The 21,226-nt window shown below is 42.7% G+C and overlaps 1 protein-coding gene across 1 annotated transcript in view; it reads right to left on the reverse strand.

The window, feature by feature from the left end:
* cacna1hb (calcium channel, voltage-dependent, T type, alpha 1H subunit b) overlaps positions 1-21,226 on the reverse strand; it is a 179,746-nt gene that overhangs the window by 48,111 nt on the left and 110,409 nt on the right. Inside the window, exons 9-15 of the mRNA XM_060898260.1 lie at positions 13,726-13,877; positions 12,507-12,692; positions 8,519-8,636; positions 4,684-4,839; positions 1,178-1,273; positions 924-1,097; positions 483-830 (exon numbers count right to left, since the gene is read on the reverse strand). Of these exons, the coding sequence (XP_060754243.1) occupies positions 483-830; positions 924-1,097; positions 1,178-1,273; positions 4,684-4,839; positions 8,519-8,636; positions 12,507-12,692; positions 13,726-13,877 (1,230 nt within the window). The remainder of the gene's footprint in view (positions 1-482; positions 831-923; positions 1,098-1,177; positions 1,274-4,683; positions 4,840-8,518; positions 8,637-12,506; positions 12,693-13,725; positions 13,878-21,226) is intronic.

Below are 21,226 nucleotides of genomic sequence, written 5' to 3' on the forward strand. Positions count from 1 at the left end.
TTATTGAGATGCTGTGTTATGACGGGATAAGATAAAACCACGCTTATCATTTTTGTCAAACAGTAAATGAGAACCAACTGCAGGTTACGAACTAAAGTTGTGAGCAGGGAACTAAAGAAAAATCAGAGTACACATATCATAATTAAATAAACTAAACGGAATACAAAAAACATTTCTGGTGAATTTATTTTACCTATGGATTATGCTGTATCCGGTTTGTTTATTTATTTCACTTACATTCCAGTTGAATGAAATTTTTTGAAACTTGATCGATTAAAGAAAGCAAAGTCATAAATGAAGACATAAGATTGTTCATTCAATCAGGACAAAAGTAATTAAATACGTAAACATGCCGTGATGACATGCTTGGTAATTTATGGGCTTGTTGGTGTTTGGGAGCATGTCCACGTAAATATGAAGAAAATTGGTGAAATTTTGGTTTCAGCATCTAATACGTAAACGAGTGAGGAAGTGGTTATAACCTCTTCCGTGTCCTCATCCTGCTCGACAGGTGCGTGTGACGTCTCTTGTTGCGTCGCATACGGAGAGGATGGAAACGATCCGTCCAATCTACCGTTGCATTCTCCGTAGAGGTGTGGCATGGGCAGGACTTGGAGGAGTTCTGGCAAATCGAACGACTCAAGATGTGAAACTCTGCTCAAGCTGCCCGTCCTGCTGGACTGTTCTTCATCTGATTGGTCGTCTTCAAAACTGTCCCGGTCTTCGCCTGATAGTAGCGACTCATGCTCTCCTGATTGGCAACGTCTCTTCAAGCTAGGGGCGTGTCCGAGGCTGTTCCAGCTGGACCGGCGGCTCCCCCATAGACTGGACTAGACACACACAAAAAAATTCATATTGTTGCAATGAATTGTGGTAAAATTGAATATGTGACATAGCGAACGTCAGGTGCGTCTGTGTCTCACCATCGACTTCTGGTCATGGTGCTCATAGGAGGCGTTGCTGCTGCGCACTGATAGATTGTCGACGTGGGACACTTCGGTTCTGGGCGTGGCCATTGTGTAGGTGTGGTAAGGTGGCATGGTGGCTCTGGGCTCCAAGTGGCCGTTAGAAACAGGGAGGAGAGTCTGCACTTTCACCTCTGAACCTGGGGTCAAAATGATATTCTGTATATACAACAACAAATATTCTGATAATTGTATCTGCAAACATCAACAACATCCGTACCTGAGCTTAAGAGCTCTCTCAACCTGTCCTCGTCATCAAAGTCAGAAGAGAACGCATCATCGTCGCTTTCTGACCTGCTAGCGTCACCCTGAGAGAGATAGACAGACGCTTTGAAATGAAATACAGCTGAAGAGAAATTACAGGGAAAATATAGTGGTGCTTGAAAGTTTGTGAACCCTTTAGAATTTTCTATTCTAAAGAATAGAAACCCAGTTAAACCCAGAGAACCCAGTTAAACAACTGAGACAAAAATATTATACTTGATCATTTATTTATTGAGGAAAATGATCCAATATTACATATCTGTGAGTGGCAAAAGTATGTGAACCTCTAGGATCAGCAGTTAATTTGAAGGTGAAATTAGAGTCAGGTGTTTTCAATCAGTGGGATGACAATCAGGTGTGAGTGGGCACCCTGTTTTATTTAAAGAAAAATATTAGACTTTTATAAAATAAAATCATAAAATAATAAAAAGAAACAATAAAAAGAAATAATAAAATAATAAAAATATTAGACTTTTAAAAATAATAGTCTTTTATCAAAGTCTGATCTTCACAACACATGTTTGTGGAAGTGTATCATGGCACGAACAAAGGAGATTTCTGAGGACCTCAGAAAAAGCGTTGTTGATGCTCATCAGGCTGGAAAAGGTTACAAAACCATCTCTAAAGAGTTTGGACTCCACCAATCCACAGTCAGACAGATTGTGTACAAATGGAGGAAATTCAAGACCATTGTTACCCTCCCCAGGAGTGGTCGACCAACAAAGATCACTCCAAGAGCAAGGCGTGTAATAGTCGGCAAGGTTACAAAGGACCCCAGGGTAACTTCTAAGCAACTGAAGGCCTCTCTCACATTGGCTAATGTTAATGTTCATGAGTCCACCATCAGGAGAACACTGAACTATAATGATGTGAATGGCAGGGTTGCAAGGGAAAGCCACTGATCTCCAAAAAGAACATTGCTGCTCATCTGCAGTTTGCTAAAGACACATGGACAAGCCAGAAGGCTATTGGAAAAATGTTTTGTGGACAGATGAGACCAAAATAGAACTTTTTGGTTTAAATGAGAAGCGTTATGTTTGGAGAAAGAAAAACACTGCATTCCAGCATAAGAACCTTATCCCATCTGTGAAACATGGTGGTGGTAGTATCATGGTTTGGGCTTGTTTCGCTGCATCTGGGCCAGGACAGCTTGCCATCATTGATGGAACAATGAATTCTGAATTATACCAGCGAATTCGAAAGGAAAATGTCAGGACATCTGTCCATGAACTGAATCTCAAGAGAAGGTGGGTCATGCAGCAAGACAACGACCCTAAGCACACAAGTCGTTCTACCAAAGAATGATTAAAGAAGAATAAAGTAAATGTTTTGGAATGGCCAAGTCAAAGTCCTGACCTTAATCCAATGGAAATGTTGTGGAAGGACCTGAAGCGAGCAGTTCATGTGAGGAAACCCACCAACATCCCAGAGTTGAAGCTGTTCTGTACGGAGGAACGGGCTAAAATTCCTCCAAGCCGGTGTGCAGGACTGATCAACAGTTACCGGAAACGTTTAGTTGCAGTTATTGCTGCACAAGGGGGTCACACCAGATACTGAAAGCAAAGGTTCACATATTTTTGCCACTCACAGATATGTAATATTGGATCATTTTCCTCAATAAATAAATGACCAAGTATAATATTTTTGTCTCATGTGTTTAACTGGGTTCTCTTTATCTACTTTTAGGATTTGTGTGAAAATCTGATGATGTTTTAGGTCATATTTATGCAGAAATATAGACAATTCTAAAGGGTTCACAAACTTTCAAGCACCACTGTAAAAGCATCAGCAATAACCTTCCTGTCCAACCATGTCGTATCTACTTTGTTGAGACAGATATGAATTTTGCTCAGACTTAAGGTGCCTTATATGAATGTGTAATTCTTTAATTAGCAGAATGTAATTAATCCCATCACTTGAAATTAGACTGATGGAACGTTACTGCAGTATCACTCAATGAAAAACGTATTCACGTCTGCCAAAAAAAAGAGGATGAGGAATAAAGCTGAGTGAGGATCTGTATCCTTGCCATTTCTTCTTCTGTGTGCGTACGTACGCGCGTGCGCGTGTGTGTGTGTGTGTGTGTGTGTAGGCTTTTGAACTGTGGGTAAGAGAAGAAAGGAAGATAAAATACACAGACAGGAAATAGGACCACAAAGGGATTTCCAGTACAGGACATGGCAGCTGTGCCATCACACAAAAAGAAAGAAAAAAGAAAAAAAAAACCTCTCTCCTACATGCACAAACACGCAAACTGGCATCGATTCAGATTCTGAAATCTGCTGGGAATGTGTGTCCCTCTCTCTTCTTTTAAAGGAATAATGAAGTCGGAGAAAGAACTAGGACAAGTGTGTTCATTTCCACTTCCTCTCCATCACCTTTACTGTCCTCCCGTCTCCGTTAATCCTCGTCTCTCCTCGTCTTTGTTTCTAACCATCCAATCTCTCACCTCTGTCCTTTCCTTCCTTGATTCTTTTACATTTTTAACTTTCATCTTCATCTCTCTTCATCTCATCTCATAATTTTCTCTTCCCTTCAGTTCAATCCTCCTCTCTTTATCTTCTCTTCAATTTTCCTTATTTCCTCTCCTTCAGTCTGCATCATCCCTCCATCTCTCCTCATCTATACCTTTCCTCTTATTTCTATCTGTATTTATTTTGCCCTGCCCTGCCCTGCTTAATTTCCTTTCCTTTCATTATTTCACCTTCTCTCTCCATTTTCTTCTCTTCTCCCCTTTTTGTCTCTTTTTTTTCACGTTTCCTGAACTTGAGTCCAGAAGTTAAAGTTCCTGGTACACAGACTCGGGTTCCACGTTTCTTTATGTTGACTTTCTGAGCTCCACATTCAGATTATTAAAATCACTTGCATGCACCTCATGCCTCTCGTCTGATTTTTCCTGAGTAGAAGAGTTTGAGATGGATGGTTTTTTTCCCAATAGCATCTCAACACAAGCATTTTTAAACCACCAAAATATCAGGGATAGAAAATAGAAGACGAAACCTTTATGCACACTTCAAGCACAGTGAAATGCATCCTCTGCATTTAACCCATCTGAAGCAGTGAACACACGCACCCACACCCAGAGCAGTGGGCAGCCCAGAGTGCCCGGGGAGCAGTCAGGGGTTCGGTACCTTGCTCAAGGGCACCTCAGCCCAAGGCCGCCCCACGTCAACCTAACTGCATGTCTTTGGACAGACCGAAGAAGGAAACAGTGTTCGTGTCTTAGCTGAGAGAAGAGACGATGATGATCATTGAGACAAATCTAACATGGAGTTTAGTATATTACTGCATGAACTTCCACACTCGTTATTCCACAGCTACAGAATAGCACTTGATCCAGAACATCCTCTTATTCTGCACTTTATTTCTTGTCCAACAAGTTACTAAATCAAGGTCCTGAAACCGTAACATGTGTTGAGTTGTAACAGCAGTCGCATGACCTTTGACCTCTTACCTCAGCCTGGAAGCCTTCCACCAAAATGGCCACCAACAGGTTGAAGAGGACGTAATTACCGAAGGTCATGAGAGCAACGAAGTAAAGCGCTGCCCATGGAGACGTGGAGGCCATGCCGTTATACAACACCACGTTCCAGTCCTCCTGCGTTAATATCTGAAAACAACACAGTGTGGAAAGAGAGAGAGAGAGAGAGAGAGAGAGAGAGAGAGAGAGAGATTACAGTGGAGCTTTGTAACTGTTCACATTTTGTTTAAAAAGGTCTATGGCGTCATTGAATTTGTTCAAGCCAGAGAGAGACAGACAATAAGAAAGTGAAAAAAGGGAGACAGCGAGAGTCATGATGAGAGACAGTAAGAGACAGAGAGACAGAAAGAGAGACAAAGACACAGAGAGCACAAAGATGGAGAAAGATAGAAAGAGGCAAAGACAGACAAAGATACAGAGAGAGAGAGAGAGATGCAAAAAGAGAGGGAGACAGAGGTAAACAGAGAAACACAAATAGAAAGAAAGAACAACTTTATTCATCACACACTTGTGAAATTCCTCATCTCATCTCATCATCTCTAGCCGCTTTATCCTTCTACAGGGTTGCAGGCAAGCTGGAGCCTATCCCAGCTGACTACGGGCGAAAGGCGGGGTACACCCTGGACAAGTCGCCAGGTCATCACAGGGCTGACACACAGACACCGACAACCATTCACACTCACATTCACACCTACGCTCAATTTAGAGTCACCAGTTAACCTAACCTGCATGTCTTTGGACTGTGGGGGAAACCGGAGCACCCGGAGGAAGCCCACGTGGACACGGGGAGAACATGCAAACTCCGCACAGAAAGGCCCTCGCCGGCCACGGGGCTCGAACCCGGACCTTCTTGCTGTGAGGCGACAGCGCTAACCACTACACCACCGTGCCGCCCCTGTGAAATTCCTCTCTGCATTTAACCCACCTGAAGCAGTGAACACACACGTTAGCAATGAGCGCACACACATACCCAGAGCAGTGGGCAGCCATGCTAAGCGCGCCCAGGGAACAGTTGGGAGTTAGGTGCCTCGCTCAAGGGCACCTCAGCCCAAGGCTGTCCCATATTAACCTAACCGCATGTCTTTGGACTGTGGGGGAAACCGGAGCACCCGGAGGAAACCCACGCAGACACGGGGAGAACATGCAAACTCCATACAGAAAGGCCCTCGCCGGCCACGGGGCTCGAACCCGGACCTTCTTGCTGTGAGGCAACAGTGCTAACCACTACACCACCGCGCCACCCACAGTGAAAGAAACAGAGAGATGGACAGGTAGACACAAAAAGAAAGAGAGAAACAGACACACAGAGAGACAGAGAGAAAGAAAGTGAAACAAAAAGAAAGATAGAGACAGAGAGACAAATAGAGACTATTAGAGAGACAGACAGATTGAGAAAGAAAAAAAGAAAGAAAGAAAGAAAGAAAGAAAGAAAGAAAGAAAGAAAGAGTGAGACAGAGATAGATAGAGAGAGAGACAGACAGGGACCTGGTGACTTGTTTATCTGACAGCTGGAGTAAAGGACATACTGTGCTGTAGGACAAATGTCTCTCCTAATCACTGCTGCTCTCTCAGTTCTCATCTCCCACTAATTTACTCCGTCAGTCCACAAATTACATTTCTTTACTCATCCCTTACTTCCTCTTTATTTATTCCTTTCTTTATGTCTCACTAATGAAGTGCAGTAGACAGTGTCACGAGCTCCTCTCAGGCTGCGTTTAACACGACTGAAGCAGAGGAGCCCGTCACATTTAAACGGCTGTTAAATGATACCAGTTGTACATTTTGTCAGGAAGATTAGTTTGTTTCCTTTCCTTTCTTTTCTTTCATCGTCTCTGCTGCCAGATGACATGTACCGTGTCTGTATTTTCTTCAAGTGGTCCTGAGCTTCTTCTTTTTTTTTTGATTAGTCACTTGTTTCTCCTCTGCTTCCCATTTTCCTCGCATTCCAATTCTGTTTTTCATTATTAATTCTTTATTCCAGTTTTTCCACAGATTTTGACAAAAATAATGAGAAACAAGCAGCGATCTGCAGGGTCCAAGCGTGCTTTGGGCGGAGCGTAATTCTTATTGATATAGAACCTTACTCAAGGACAGTTTAAGTATTTTTTAAGAACATGCAAATCAATATGTTTAAACAATGAGTCTACTCGTACTGTGACACTTCACCAACATTCCTGACAGGACTAATGAAATATTTTTCAATTCTGTGTGATAAACAGACTCCAAAAAAAAAAAAAAACAGTAAATAAATAAAAATATGAACCCGATTTTGTCACCCAATAAATTACTGGAGCTCACCATACAGCTTCAAGGTTCTTGCCGAGATACTGTAAATAACGATATACAGAGTCTACAACACACACACACACACACACAGCCTGTTTTACTGCACACTGCACTGAAATATTTGTTTATAAAAGAAGCGAAGACTCTGTCTTTTGTATTCTTCTGTTGAATGTCACCTTCATGCTTACACCGAGAAACGTCTTCCTGTTCCTCACTCGTTAAATATTCAGCCCAAATGGTTTATATTTTTTTTCCCCTATGTGTTTTTACATTTTTATTCGCTCGTGGCTTCCTGTCTAGTCAGATTTAGGCTATGTTCTGCTTACTTTGTGTATTTTGCAAAAAAAAAACCACACACACACACACACACACACACACACACACACACACACACACACACACACACACACACACACAAAACCAATCCACAGAGAGAGATTAGGGAAATTAAAGTGCAGCAAAAACCCTGACCTCCATGTTGTCCCTTGGAGCCTGAAGTTAATACAGACCCATATCAGCGTTTACGCAAGCGTCACCCCCAGTGACCCCATCAAGTGACCAATATAGCAGATAGACGACAAGGCCTGGCACAGGTTTTTTATGGTGTAAGTGTTTTTCGACAAATTTAGGATCACAATCTGTGTCATACGAACATCTATAACATATTACAGTTTCCCTGCAGAGGGCACACTACACCAAATACTACAACACTTCCACCGTTACTCTTAAATTTACTGCACGACTGCTTTCGTCGACATCACGTCCGGCTCGTATAAAGCACATGCAATGATGTACACGTCGCGAAGTCTTGCCATTACCTTTGTTTCAGGTAAATTCTAAATCTTTACGAGTTGTCTTTTTGACAAATTGGATATTCCGATTTCTGAATTGTAGATGTGCCGTTAAACATCTTGTACTGGAAGAGGTCGATGGATTCTCCACCAAGAACGAAAAATGTGTAAATAATGATATGATGACATGTAAGGAAGGAGTCTCCAGTGTCAGTGCTTTGTAACAAGAATATTTCTGGCATTTCAGCAACATGACACGCTGCATGTTTTTTTTGTTTCTTCAAGCAAGAGAGAGAAAAAAAAAAACAGGCTGGTGCGGGAACGTTTGCAGAACACGATCCAAGTGATAACTTGTTTCGAGAGCTTTAAATGTAACTATAAATGGATAAAAATATCCTGCATATATTTCTATGACACTTTCTCGATCACTGTTGATGGTGTGTATGAAAATGATGTGTAAGCATTACAGATGAATTGCCTTCACACACACACACACACACACACACACACACACACACACACACACACACACACAGTCTTTCTATGATTGAACACTGACAGCTGAGAAGGAATTATTGCAGGTGAAACTAACTTATAGAAGAAGCTGCCATTTTAAATGTATTTATGTAACCTGACTGACAGAACTCTCTAGAAGTTCTCAAACTGTCCCAGTCTCAGTGTGCTCACGTCTGTAACACCCTGAGGGAACAGCGAGGGGACATGACGCCGACCTGGAACACGGTGACGATGGCCCAAAGCAGCGAGTCGAAGTTCTTCCTGTCTGAGATGGTGTCCCCGTTCTCCAGCCGCAGCGTGAACTTGCACCCAAACAGATGCATGCCCAGTATACTGCAGAGAGAGAGAGAGAGAGAGGAAGCATGGATTAGGCCTTGAAATAAAACCGACTGTACTGAGTACACTCCTTAATCTCCAAAACTTTTAATTGTGTATGAATAAATTGTGGGAATTTTCCTTTAATTTTCAACATTAACGATTCAGAGATTTAACATCACACACACACACACATCTGAATTTGAAGATTATTATACGTAAACTTTCACTGTCAGTTAATGAATTAAAGAGTAGAAAATAAAATGCTGCTTCACAAGTGTATTTTAAAACAAAAGAAAAGAGTCGAGAGCTGCTCTTAGACATAAACTCTGCAACATGATGTTAGCTTGACCAGGGGGCGGGGCTAAGGTCATTCCTTTATTTCAAGCTAGATTTAAAGGTCAGGTAAAGGTGAGAAGTTTGCTGCACAATATAAATGTGAAACTGAAAAAAAAAAACCTGGTTTTTGAAGAACAGATCACATGTTCTAAAGCGATACAAATACACATGGGCGCCGCCAGGGGGGGAAAGGTTAGAACAATTCTAGGGGCCCAGCACTGCCATGGGGCCCTTTAACCCTTTGATGCAAAACATGGGTCAAAAGTGACCCGGCTGAGTTTTTATCTTCTAGATCTTTGCAATAAATTAATTCCATCATTCAGTATTCAAGGTATTCCTCAATTAACTTGTTTTTGATCATCATACATCCTTATTTTATTTTTTCCTTTCTTACTTTTTGAATAAAAACCCTTTTTGTATCACTACCCTTCTAATGCACAACATGGGTCAAAAACGACCTGCATTCATTTTCCAGGTTATTTCATGTACGGCTGAGTGTTTCTATGATATACTTTTGAAATAAATTCATTTTGTCATTTACTTTTCCAAATATGCAGGAAATATCTTGTTTTTGTTTTGCACAAATCATCATTTTTATTTTTCCTTTCTTAAGTTATGAGCAAGCACAGCTTTTGTAATTCTACATCAAGTTTACACACATGGGTCAGAACCGACCCGCATGCATTTACTCCAGCGTTTGGTGGGAACTGTGAATTGTGCTTGTGTCAGACATTTCACAGCTCAGCACAGCGCCCTTTGCACATCTCATACATGCAAGTAATGTTTTTCAATTGTTCGAACATTACCTTAGAAAAAAATTGATGATGTTTAGGTTCCCTTGAGAGTGAGTAGATTACTCGTCAGAAAGTTACAAGTAATTACTATTAGCTACCGAGCTGTTGACATATGGCCCTTTTCCACTACCCTTTTTCAGCTCACTTCAGCTCGCTTCAGCTCACTTCAGCTCACTTAATTTTAAATCACACTTGGATGACCCATGTGTAGTAATATTAAAAGTATTTTTGTTCATAAAGTAGGAAATAAAAAATTAAATTAATGATTTGTGGTAATTAAAAACAAGATGTTTAAAGAATACTTGGAATATTCAATCATAAAATAAATTGATTTCAAAAGATAGAGCAAAGAAAAACTCAGTCAGCATGAAATAACCTGGAAAATGAATGCGGGCCATTTTTGACCCATGTTGTGCGTTAGAAGGGGTGTGCATATGTTTTGCATCAGAGGGTTAAGGGGCTGATAATATGCTTTTGATGATTTTAATAAGACTTTTGAAATAACAACAATGCAATATTCCATCTGGTAAAATGAGCTAATTGAACAAGGTTGTCTATTTCTTGAGTTCTTCAACATACTGTCATTTAACCCTCCCCCTTTTGCGAAATGGTACAGTCCAGTTCTGGTAGAAGCGCGAAGCGTTAAATCTGTGTGCTGATCAGTGCAACGCTACTTGCTGCTGTGTCGCGGTGCAGCAGCCAGCCAGCAGTGGAGTGCATACAGTCTATGATCGCTAAATATGAAGAGTGGCTGTCAAAAACGTAAAGAAAGGCAGCTGAAAGCTGAGAGGGACCGGAGAGGCAGGCAACTGGTCACTCAGTTTTTCCCAAAGAAAGGTAGCTATCGCTCACGTGTGTGTTCAAAATATTAGCGAATGGTAAATGAACAGTATGAACGTGGTTGGATTAGCCTATCAAGAGAACACTTTTACAGTTTGTACAGTGACATTTTTTCCATTTTAATAACTGAACTGACTTGTGTGATAATAAACAAGATGAAATATTACGTTATGCTGGTGCTAATAACTAGTGCTAATAACCAGTTTCATAACTAATGGGGTGCCCTAAATATGCACAGATTCAGCCTCAGGGGGACCTCCGCCCTACCAAACCACTGAACCCCCCCCTTTGGAGAAGGAGGTAAGCAGCAATACAACCCATAAATGCTTTAGGATTGAAGTTTTTAATGAGCGAGCGCCATATACAGTTTGCTAGATTAAAGTGTTGCTAATGTAACAGACGTTGCGTTGTGTTGTTCACCAGTCTTTTTATTCTGAAGAAATGAGACACAAATACACTGCTGAGGACGGGCTGCAAACGTCCAGTGGCATTGGTGCTTACATTTCCAAAACGAACTGAAAGAGGCCAGCGCCTCGTTCCCATAACTACTTGCACTCTTAAAGGGCCAGCGCAGAATTTCCCCACCACTACACACAATGGCAAGTGGAAAAAAATAAACCCGTTACACTAATAACGGACACCAGTCAAGTGTTTGACATGGTTACGTGTGTGGAATGTTCACACGTTCTAAACCATTGGTTTCAACCATTGGTTAATACATAAAATGTAATAACAAAGTCACAAACTCAAGGTCCACGGGCTATCAAAAGTCAAATAATGACAATAGTGCAATTGTGATGAGGGTGGGCAAAGTTGAGGGGCCCAAAATTCTAATCTTTCATGGGGCCCAAAATTTCTGGCGGCGCCCCTGCAAATACAGATACAAATATCAGACTTTCAATTTAGGCCACGCCTACATCAAGTTTAAACACAGATACGAACATCAGCCTTTCAGTTTAGGCCACGCCTACCTCAAGTTTAAACACAGATACGAACATCAGCCTTTCAGTTTAGGCCACGCCTACCTCAAGTTTAAATACAAATACGAACATCAGCCTTTCAGTTTAGGCCACGCCTACATCAAGTTTAAACACAGATACAAACATCAGCCTTTCAGTTTAAGCCACGCCTACCTCAAGTTTAAATACAAATACGAACATCAGCCTTTCAGTTTAGGCCACGCCTACCTCAAGTTTAAATACAGATACGAACATCAGCCTTTCAGTTTAGGCCACGCCTACCTCAAGGTTAAATACAGATATGAATATAAGCCTTTCAGTTTAAGCCACGCCTACCTCAAGTTTAAATACAAATATGAATATCAGCCTTTCAGTTTAGGCCACGCCTACCTCATGACACAAAGAGCAGGTTATTAATGAGAATAAATAAAATTATACAGTATAAATCAATAAATATACTGTACAACTCAAACTGTGGGATTATTACAAACAGGCATATATGACACTGTATATGATCAAATAAAGTGTATTAATCTGACGATCAGCATTTATTAAAGCAGTTATAACGTTTCAGGGAGAGAGCGAGAGAGAGAGAGAGAGAGAGAGAGCACAGTGTGTGTTAAAGAACATCTAAACACTTTCTGACAATCTGTCAAGGACACAAACACAACAGGCTTTACAAAGACATGATCATGCATTCATATTCACACACACACACACACACACACACACACACACACACACACACACACACAGATGGAGAGTCAGATAGATAGATAGATAGATAGATAGATAGATAGATAGATAGATAGATAGATAGATTTACAGTGATTGGGTCAGAGCACACAATGTTTTTTACAAAACGCAACGTGAACAGATTAAATCAACTCTTTAAGTGTTTGTGGTTATCAGCTCCCACTGTCATGTAAACCCAAAACACACACACACACACACACCTGAAGATGAAGATGAAGAGCATGAGGAGCATGCAGAACGTGGCCACGTTGTCCATGGTCTTCATCAGGACCACGAGTTGCCTGCGCAGGGCTGGCAGGAAGCGGACCAACTTTAGGACCCTGAGGAGACGGAACGTGCGCAGGACAGATAAGCCTCCATCCGCCTGTCCGATGAGCTCCCACACACTGCAGGGAGAGGACAGAAAAGGGTTAAACAGGAACAGAGTTAAAACTGCAGGGCGATATTCCATCACATTAAATGTAACTATAAATGGATAAAAAAAAAACTGACACAAGTAAAGGTTTATCCTAAGTTTAGTCTTGATTTAAATTTGGTTGCATTCTCAGCTGTGCAGCACGGTGGTGTAGTGGTTAGCACTATCACCTCACAGCAAGAAGGTTCTGGGTTCGAGCCCCGTGGCCGGCGAGGACCTTTCTGTGTGGAGTTTGCATGTTCTCCCCATGTCTACATGGGTTTCCTCCGGGTGCTCCGGTTTCCCCCACAGTCCAAAGACATGCAGGTTAGGAAAATTGGTGGCTCTAAATTGACTGTAGATGTGAATGGTTGTTTGTCTATAGCAGCGTTTCTCAACCTTTTTTCAGTCACGGCACCCTTCAGAAGTATGCAAATTCTCAAGGCACCCCCGTATAAAATATACGCAGTCACGCTGACCCCGGCAGTGACGTTGTGACATGGGAAAGGGGGCTGTGAGACAAATTTTGATGATGCATGAAGCGGCGATGATCTGCATTAGTGTAACTATCGTTTTTTGGAATTTTAATTCATTTTATTTATTTCAATGTTAGAATATATAATTTTTTGACGGCACCCTGGTTGAGAAAGGCTGGTCTATACATGTCAGCCATGTGATGATCTGGTGACTTATCCAGGGTGTACCCCGCCTCTCACCCATAGTCATTGGGGATAGGCTCCAGCTCGCCCACGACTCTGCACAGGATAAGCGGCTACGGAAAATGGATGGATGGATGCATTCTCAGCTAATGATGATGATATGTTAAGAAAAATCTGTGTATTAAATGAGAAAAATCGAAGACTTTGTAGCACAAAAACTGAGTTTGGTGAAAAACTCCTTCAGTGCTGGTAACTGTGATGTGACAGTGATGTTCTGCAGATTTCTCAGCATCAGTAATAAGAGCTGATGATTAAACTGTATGGATACGAGAGGAATTAAAGACAGAGGAGAGCTGAAAAGCATGCCTGATGATGACGATGACTGAGTCGAAGATGTTGTAGGGGTTGCTGATGTAGCCGAGCAGACCGCAGGCCAGCAGCTTCAGCACCATCTCCAGGGCAAAGAGGCTGGTGAAGACGATATTACTGATCTCCAGCACATCTGTCAGCTCAGCAGGCTGCAGAACACACACACACACACACATGAGACAAGGGAGATAAAGAACACGAGAGAATTGAGAGACTTCTGTAATGAGCTTTATTACTTTCAGACTTATTAATTCAGCTAGAAGCACGAACACACAGATACTGTATAGAGACAGATACATGGATGGACAGATGGGAAAGTGGACGGATGATATGGTAGATAGGTGGCAAGGTGGGTGGATAGATAGAAAGATAGATAGAAAGATACACAGATGGATAGATGCAAAATGAGACAGGTGGTCGGACAGATAGATGGATAGATGAATGAATGAATGAATGAATGACTCAAGGGATAGCTAGATGGAAGGATGGGTGGATTGCTGGATGGAGGGATAGATGGATGGGTGTATAAATAGATGGATGGATGGATGGATGGATGGGTGTATAAGTAGATGGATAGATGGAGGAATGGATGGATGGAGAGATGGATATATTGAAGGGTGGAGGGATTGATTCATGAATGGGTGTATAGATAGATGGATGGATGGATGCAGGGATGGAGGAATGGATGGACAGGTGGAAGGATGGACGGATAAAGCTTGGCATGTCAGAGAGAACAGAAATAAAGTGTGCTGTAACACGGCGCACTCAGGGGAGAGGTTCAGCTTTATTGGAGCTTTTCCTGTAATCGTCATTACAGTCGAGAGCAGATACGGAGTCAGGAAACAGAACACAGTTAACAAAATCAACTCCACAAACCCTCAAACCCACAGTCGTAAAACACCAGACTCGTCAAACAACACATGGATCAGTGTGTAAGAGGCACCAGGACACACTCCAAACATGGCACTTGCTAACTCATCTCTCATCTCATTATCTGTAGCCGCTTTATCCTGTCCTACAGGGTCGCAGGCAAGCTGGAGCCTATCCCAGCTGACTACGGGCGAAAGGCGGGGTACACCCTGGACAAGTCGCCAGGTCATCACAGGGCTGACACATAGACACAGACAACCATTCACACTCACATTCACACCTACGCTCAATTTAGAGTCACCAGTTAACCTAACCTGCATGTCTTTGGACTGTGGGGGAAACCGGAGCACCCGGAGGAAACCCACGCGGACACCATGCAAACTCCGCACAGAAAGGCCCTCGCCGGCCACGGGGCTCGAACCCGGAACCTTCTTGCTGTGAGGCGACAGCGCTAACCACTACACCACCGTGCCGCCCCACTTACTAACTGTGTGAAGAAAAAAACTTTATAAATAAATCACTGTAGTAGAAGAGGAATAACACTACGGGATGTGCTTTTAAAGGAAAATAATCAACCGCCAGTGTGGTAATAGTATCTCCTCTTCATCACACTATCCTGATGTTGATGATGCTCTACGTTGCTATCGAAACAATAACGATAACACACCCATAGCCATAACTCGGAAGACCTCCTGACCAATCGTGGACGTTATGAACTGAGTGCTTAATGAATCGTTTCTCTTGTATATAAGTTGCCTCGAGACAGGAACAGGTGGAACCAATCAGGTGAAAAAGGACAGGAAGTCATGACCAAATAAGGAAAGTGGGGAAAAAAAGGGATACTGAGCCTAATGTTGGTTTATCTCAACCACACAATACTTACATGTTAATGGATCAAAATCATTGATATGCATATGAGGGGGTGACACGCGTTAACCTTACTGTACGTCAACCAACTCACCTCACAAACACACACACACACACACACACACACACACACACACACACACACTTTTCCAGTGTGAAACCTCATTCATGGCTTTCTCTGCTGCTTCACAAAGCACATGCTGGCCCTGTTATTACAGCCGTCTAGTGTAATGCAAATAATAATTTTCCCGGAGAGAGTGTGTATGAATGGGCTCCGGTCTCGAGCCAAACATCTTCATTGTACACATGCACACACGCGCGCGCACACAAATCATACAGTGGTGGTTTTATGTTGTTGACACTGAGTCCATTAAACTCAATTGTCATATTTGAGTAATATTCACCAGAAACAAACAAAAAGAAACATTTACAAGGTACAACTTACTTGCAGCAATGACTGTACCACAGTTCTGTTAATGTGTTTGTTTGTTTGTTTGTTTGTTTCTATCGTAAAAGCTCATTCACAGTTTTCTGAAAGTAAGATGCTTATTTAACAGCTGTGGAAAGAGTCTTTAGTGTCAGTTTTCCAACATGTTCAGGACAGAGTTTACGCTGTGGTGGTTTCTCAAGAGGCTGGTGAGGGAACAATGGTTTATAGCATCAGTCACAGACAATTTGCTACATTAGTAGGCATCCGTCAATCCCAGGGGATTATGGAGATGTGCCCTGGGCATCTACTGTATCTGGGAACAGCGTCTGTTGTGACTGTGGAGTTCCTGCCGCCGTGGGTGCAGGTGAAGGCTGAGGCAGGTCTCTCCGCTGTTGGCAGAGCCTTCCTCTGGAATCGTTTCTCCTCAGCTTGCTGCACCAGCTCAGTTTCGAACTGTTTGAGTCCTTTTCGCACTTCACACTTCCAGGTGTGTCTGTCTGCAGCAACTGCCTCCCAGATGTTGGTGCTGATGCCAAGTGCCTTGAGGTTGTGTTTACAAGTGTCTTTGAAGTGCAGGTGGGGTCTTCCTGTTGGCCTGCTGCCAACTCTCCATAAAGGAGGTCCTTGGGGATACAGCCATCCTTCATGCGAGTGACATGTCCCAACCAACACATGCGTCTCTGTTTCAGAAGGGTAAACATAGAAGGGACCCCTGCTCTCTGAAGCACTGTGCTGTTGGGTACATGGTCTCTCCATGAGATGCCCAGGATGGTCTTCAGGTAGCGCATATGAAATGCTTTGAATCTTCTTTCCTGGTGGGAGCGCAGGGACCATGACGGTCTTTTGAGTGTCATTCACTTCCTGTAGCTCTTCTGAGAGGCCGGGTGTCATGGTCCTTAGGTGCCCAGTTTGAAAACTGGGCTGTTTTGTTTTTGCTTATTTTTGACTGATGCACGGTTGACGATCCACTTGTCAGGTTTGCCCTGTGCCCCATGCACCCAGTGAAGCAGGCGGACCGTGACGGGACATCACGTTATTGGCTGGGGACTGCCCAGCTTGAGACGGGCAGTAGATGTCCAGTGAAATCCTAGGATTTCTCCTACTGTCGGAAGCGACTCCCAGCACCTCATTCTACGCTAATCAAGTGATAGGCTTAGAACCGGTAACTGCCACTTCCTGTGTTGTGTTGACGCTGTCAAGCGATGCTGGAGTGTCCTCTCCAGGGCATAAGCCTGGGCATATTGTATGGAGAACCAACTGTTGCTCATGCAGTAGGTCCCCCCTCTCCATGCCACCGATGTGATCCAAGGGAAGGGCAATCGCCGATACAACTTGGCAATGGTGTCATCACAGGAATTGCCGGAGTGTAACTAAAAACAGCTGCAAACCACCTTAGGGGCTCCAGCTCTGGATTTTTCCTCAGGGTTGACTCCCGAAGCCTTTCAGGTGAATGGGTATGCCACAAGGCAGCGGAGGTTTGAGATCAGAGTTTTCCTTCTCCTAGGTGGACTGCCTTCCCAGGATGATGAGTTCCGCCAACCTGAAGCAACTGGTTTTAAGGCGCCAGAAACCTGCCTTTGCCCCTTCTCCTATCAGTACGAGGTTTGTCAGGCTTAGAGGAGCAGGCCAGGAGTTGGACTTGGTTGTCAGAGGCAATCTGAGTTGCACATCGAATGGAAGCACTGTTTAGACAGTGGGAGCTTATCCCTGCTACCACCCCCAGCTATGACAACCTTGGAACCTGTGACATTAAATGTAACTATAAATGGATACAAAGTATGAATTGATTAAACTGTGGGTGGTAGAAATGGGCAACTGGACTTGCTTGAAGATTCTTAAAGATTCTTTTGGACGAGAGGTGAAACGTTTTCAAGAATCTTCAAGCAAGTCCAGTTGCCCATTTCTACCACCCACAGTTTACTATGACCTGGATGATTGAGAATCTTCACAGATATGAATTGATTAATTTTGCGAAATTGCTGTGGTATAAAAGGAATAAACCACTTCAGAACTGGAACGTGCGTCTAAGAACCTGACTCGCATGTCTAACTTTCACCAAACCGCTCTGTAGTTTCTGAACTTAGCCACGCCCACATCTACACAAACTCAATATGGAATACATTATGTACAAAATGTAATGTTTCCAGTTATTAAGAAAACACTTTTCTCCTCAATGTGTTTGTTAATATTCACTCACCGGCCACGTTATTAGGTACACACATACACCTGCTGTTTGATGCAGTTCTTTAATCAGCCGATCCCTTGACCTCAGCACAATGCATAAAATCACGCAGATACAAATCAAGAGCTTCAGTTAATGTTCACTTCAAACATCAGAATGTGAAAAATTGTGATCTCAAAGTGTGACTTTCACTATGGCATGGGTGTTGGTTTCAGCCAGATGGACTGGTTTGGGTATTTCAGAAACTGCTGATCTCCTGGGGTTTTCACACACAGCAGTCTCTAGAGTTTACACAGAATGGTGCAAAAAACATTGAGTGAGCAACAGTTCTGTGGGTGGAAACAAACGCCTTGTTGATAAGACAGGTCAGAGGAAAATGGCCAGATTGGTTCGGGATGCCAGGAAGGATATAGTAACTCACAATCACTCTTTACAACTGTGGTGAGCAGAAAAGCATCTCAGCATGCAACAGCAGAAGACCACATCGGGTTCCACTCCTGCAGCCAAGAACAGGAGTCTTAGAATCAAGAACAAGTTCCTATTAAAGTGGCCAGTGAGTATCAAATTATCTGTATTTCTACATTGCTTACAGATATAATATTAATTAATTAAGCCATAAAGAAAAGAAACAAGGCGGCACGGTGGTGTAGTGGTTAGCGCTGTCGCCTCAAAGCAAGAAGGTCCGGGTTTGAGCCCCGTGGCCGGCGAGGGCCTTTCTGTGTGGAGTTTGCATGTTCTCCCCGTGTCCGCGTGGGTTTCCTCCGGGTGCTCCGGTTTCCCCCACAGTCCAAAGACATGCAGGTTAGGTTAACTGGTGACTCTAAATTGAGCGTAGGTGTGAATGTGAGTGTGAATGGTTGTCTGTGTCTATGTGTCAGCCCTGTGATGACCTGGCGACTTGTCCAGGGTGTACCCCGCCTTTCGCCCGTAGTCAGCTGGGATAGGCTCCAGCTTGCCTGCGACCCTGTAGAACAGGATAAAGCGGCTAGAGATAATGAGATGAGAAAAGAAACAATACAATAGTGCTTTTCTTATACACGCTGATTAATAATGCACAGCCTCAGAGGAAAAAAGTACATGACTGATTGATTTATTGATTTATTTATTTATTTATTTTAGCAGCAAAAATAATCCACCAGATGTTTCCAGCAGCTGCTGATAATTCTCACACAAAATGGAGGAGGAGGAATTTCAGACCATTACTTGATTATTTCAGTATTTGATATTTTTGGGATTCCTTGCATAGACTCTTATTTGGTCATTATAAGGGCTAAAATGTTCTTTTCAAACTACAAATCGATTTATGTTGAAATACTTGTGTGTTTTGAGTGTTTATCTTGTTGATCATGAAATGTCTATTAGCCTTTTGTTGACGGAACACTACGGGACATTCTCCTTTAAATTTTTTAGATAAAATTTCACATTAATTATTTGCTCAGGCCACAGAACTACGACTCCCCATATATCATGCCCACTACAAGTTGCTGTGATTGGAGCAGGAGTCACATGACCTGCTCTTTCTGGAGCTCATTAATCAGACAGGCTCTGACTCCAATTAACCTGTGTGCAGACATTCACTAAGGTAAATAAGCGTGAGTGTAGAAATATACAAAACATGAACAGTGTGTTGACATGAAGACTCGTGATTGGTAGCTTCTTTGCATTTCTGACACAGGTTGCGGGTATTTCTGGTAAGTGCCATGGCTGACAGATATAAAGCTTTCTTGTCAATGCAGAGTGTGAAACGTTCATGATCATGGTCATGTTGTGAGCCATGCAAGTCCTAAAAAGCACAAAAATACAGAAATTAGGCCTATGATAAAAAAAAAACACGTTACTAAACACGTTCAAGGCACATTTACATTTAACCCCACCCAAAAATCCTCATTAAATCTCACAGAGAGTTGAGAAAGACTAAATGGTGAAAGATGGAAAGAAACCTCAGTGTAGGATCAATCTTCCAATAATGCAGCTTAGCCACTGTAGCACATCAGCAACCACAGACACACACAGTGGTGCTTGAAAGTTTGTGAACCCTTTAGAATTTTCTATATTTCTGCATAAATACGACCTAAAACTTCATCAGATTTTCACACAAGTCCTAAAAGTAGATAAAGAGAACCCAGTTAAACAAACGAGACAAACATATTATACTTGGTCATTTATTTATTGAGGAAAATGATCCAATGTTACATATCTGTGAGTGGCAAAAGTATGTGAACCTTTGCTTTCAGTATCTGGTGTGACCCCCTTGTGCAGCAATAACTGCAACTAAACGTTTGCGGTAACTGTTGATCAGTCCTGCACACTGGCTTGGAGGAATTTTAGCCCATTCCTCCATACAGAACAGCTTCAACTCTGGGATGTTGGTGGGTTTCCTCACATGAACTGCTCGCTTCAGGTCCTTCCACAACATTTCCATTGGATTAAGGTCAGGACTTTGACTTGGCCATTCCAAAACATTAACTTTATTCTTCTTTAACCATTCTTTGGTAGAATGACTTGTGTGCTTCAGGTCGTTGTCTTGCTGCATGACCCACCTTCTCTTGAGATTCAGTTCATGGACAGATATCCTGACATTTTCCTTTAGAATTCGCTGGTATAATTCAGAATTCATTGTTCCATCAATGATGGCAAGCCGTCCTGTCCCAGATGCAGCAAAACAGGCCCAAACTATGATACTACCACCACCATGTTTCACAGATGGGATAAGGTTCTTATGCTAGAATGCAGTGGTTTCCTTCCTCCAAACATAACGCTTCTCATTTAAAGGTCCCATGGCATGAAATTTTCACTTTCTGAGGTTTTTTAACGTTGAAATGAGTTCCTCTGACCTTCTTAAGTCACCCCAGTGGCTAGAAATTTCATAATGTGTAAACCAAACTATGCCCAACATTTGAGAACGGCGCGTCAAAACGGCACGTTGATAAACTCTTCCCTTGCCTACATCAGCAAGGGAGATGATCCCCACGCCCCCCCCCCCCCCCCCCCCCCGGATTCCCACCCACTGTATGGATTGCCCGCCCAACTCAAAAGTTGCTGTTTGTCCTACCAAGCCTACTGCACATGCGCAGAACACATGACTACATTTTGTAGTGAGGAGCCCATAGAAGACACAACATGGAAATTGCGCTGTACATGGATGTGAC

This window comes from Neoarius graeffei, chromosome 18 (assembly GCF_027579695.1).
Source record: "Neoarius graeffei isolate fNeoGra1 chromosome 18, fNeoGra1.pri, whole genome shotgun sequence".
In the NCBI taxonomy this organism is placed as follows: Eukaryota; Metazoa; Chordata; class Actinopteri; order Siluriformes; family Ariidae; genus Neoarius; species Neoarius graeffei.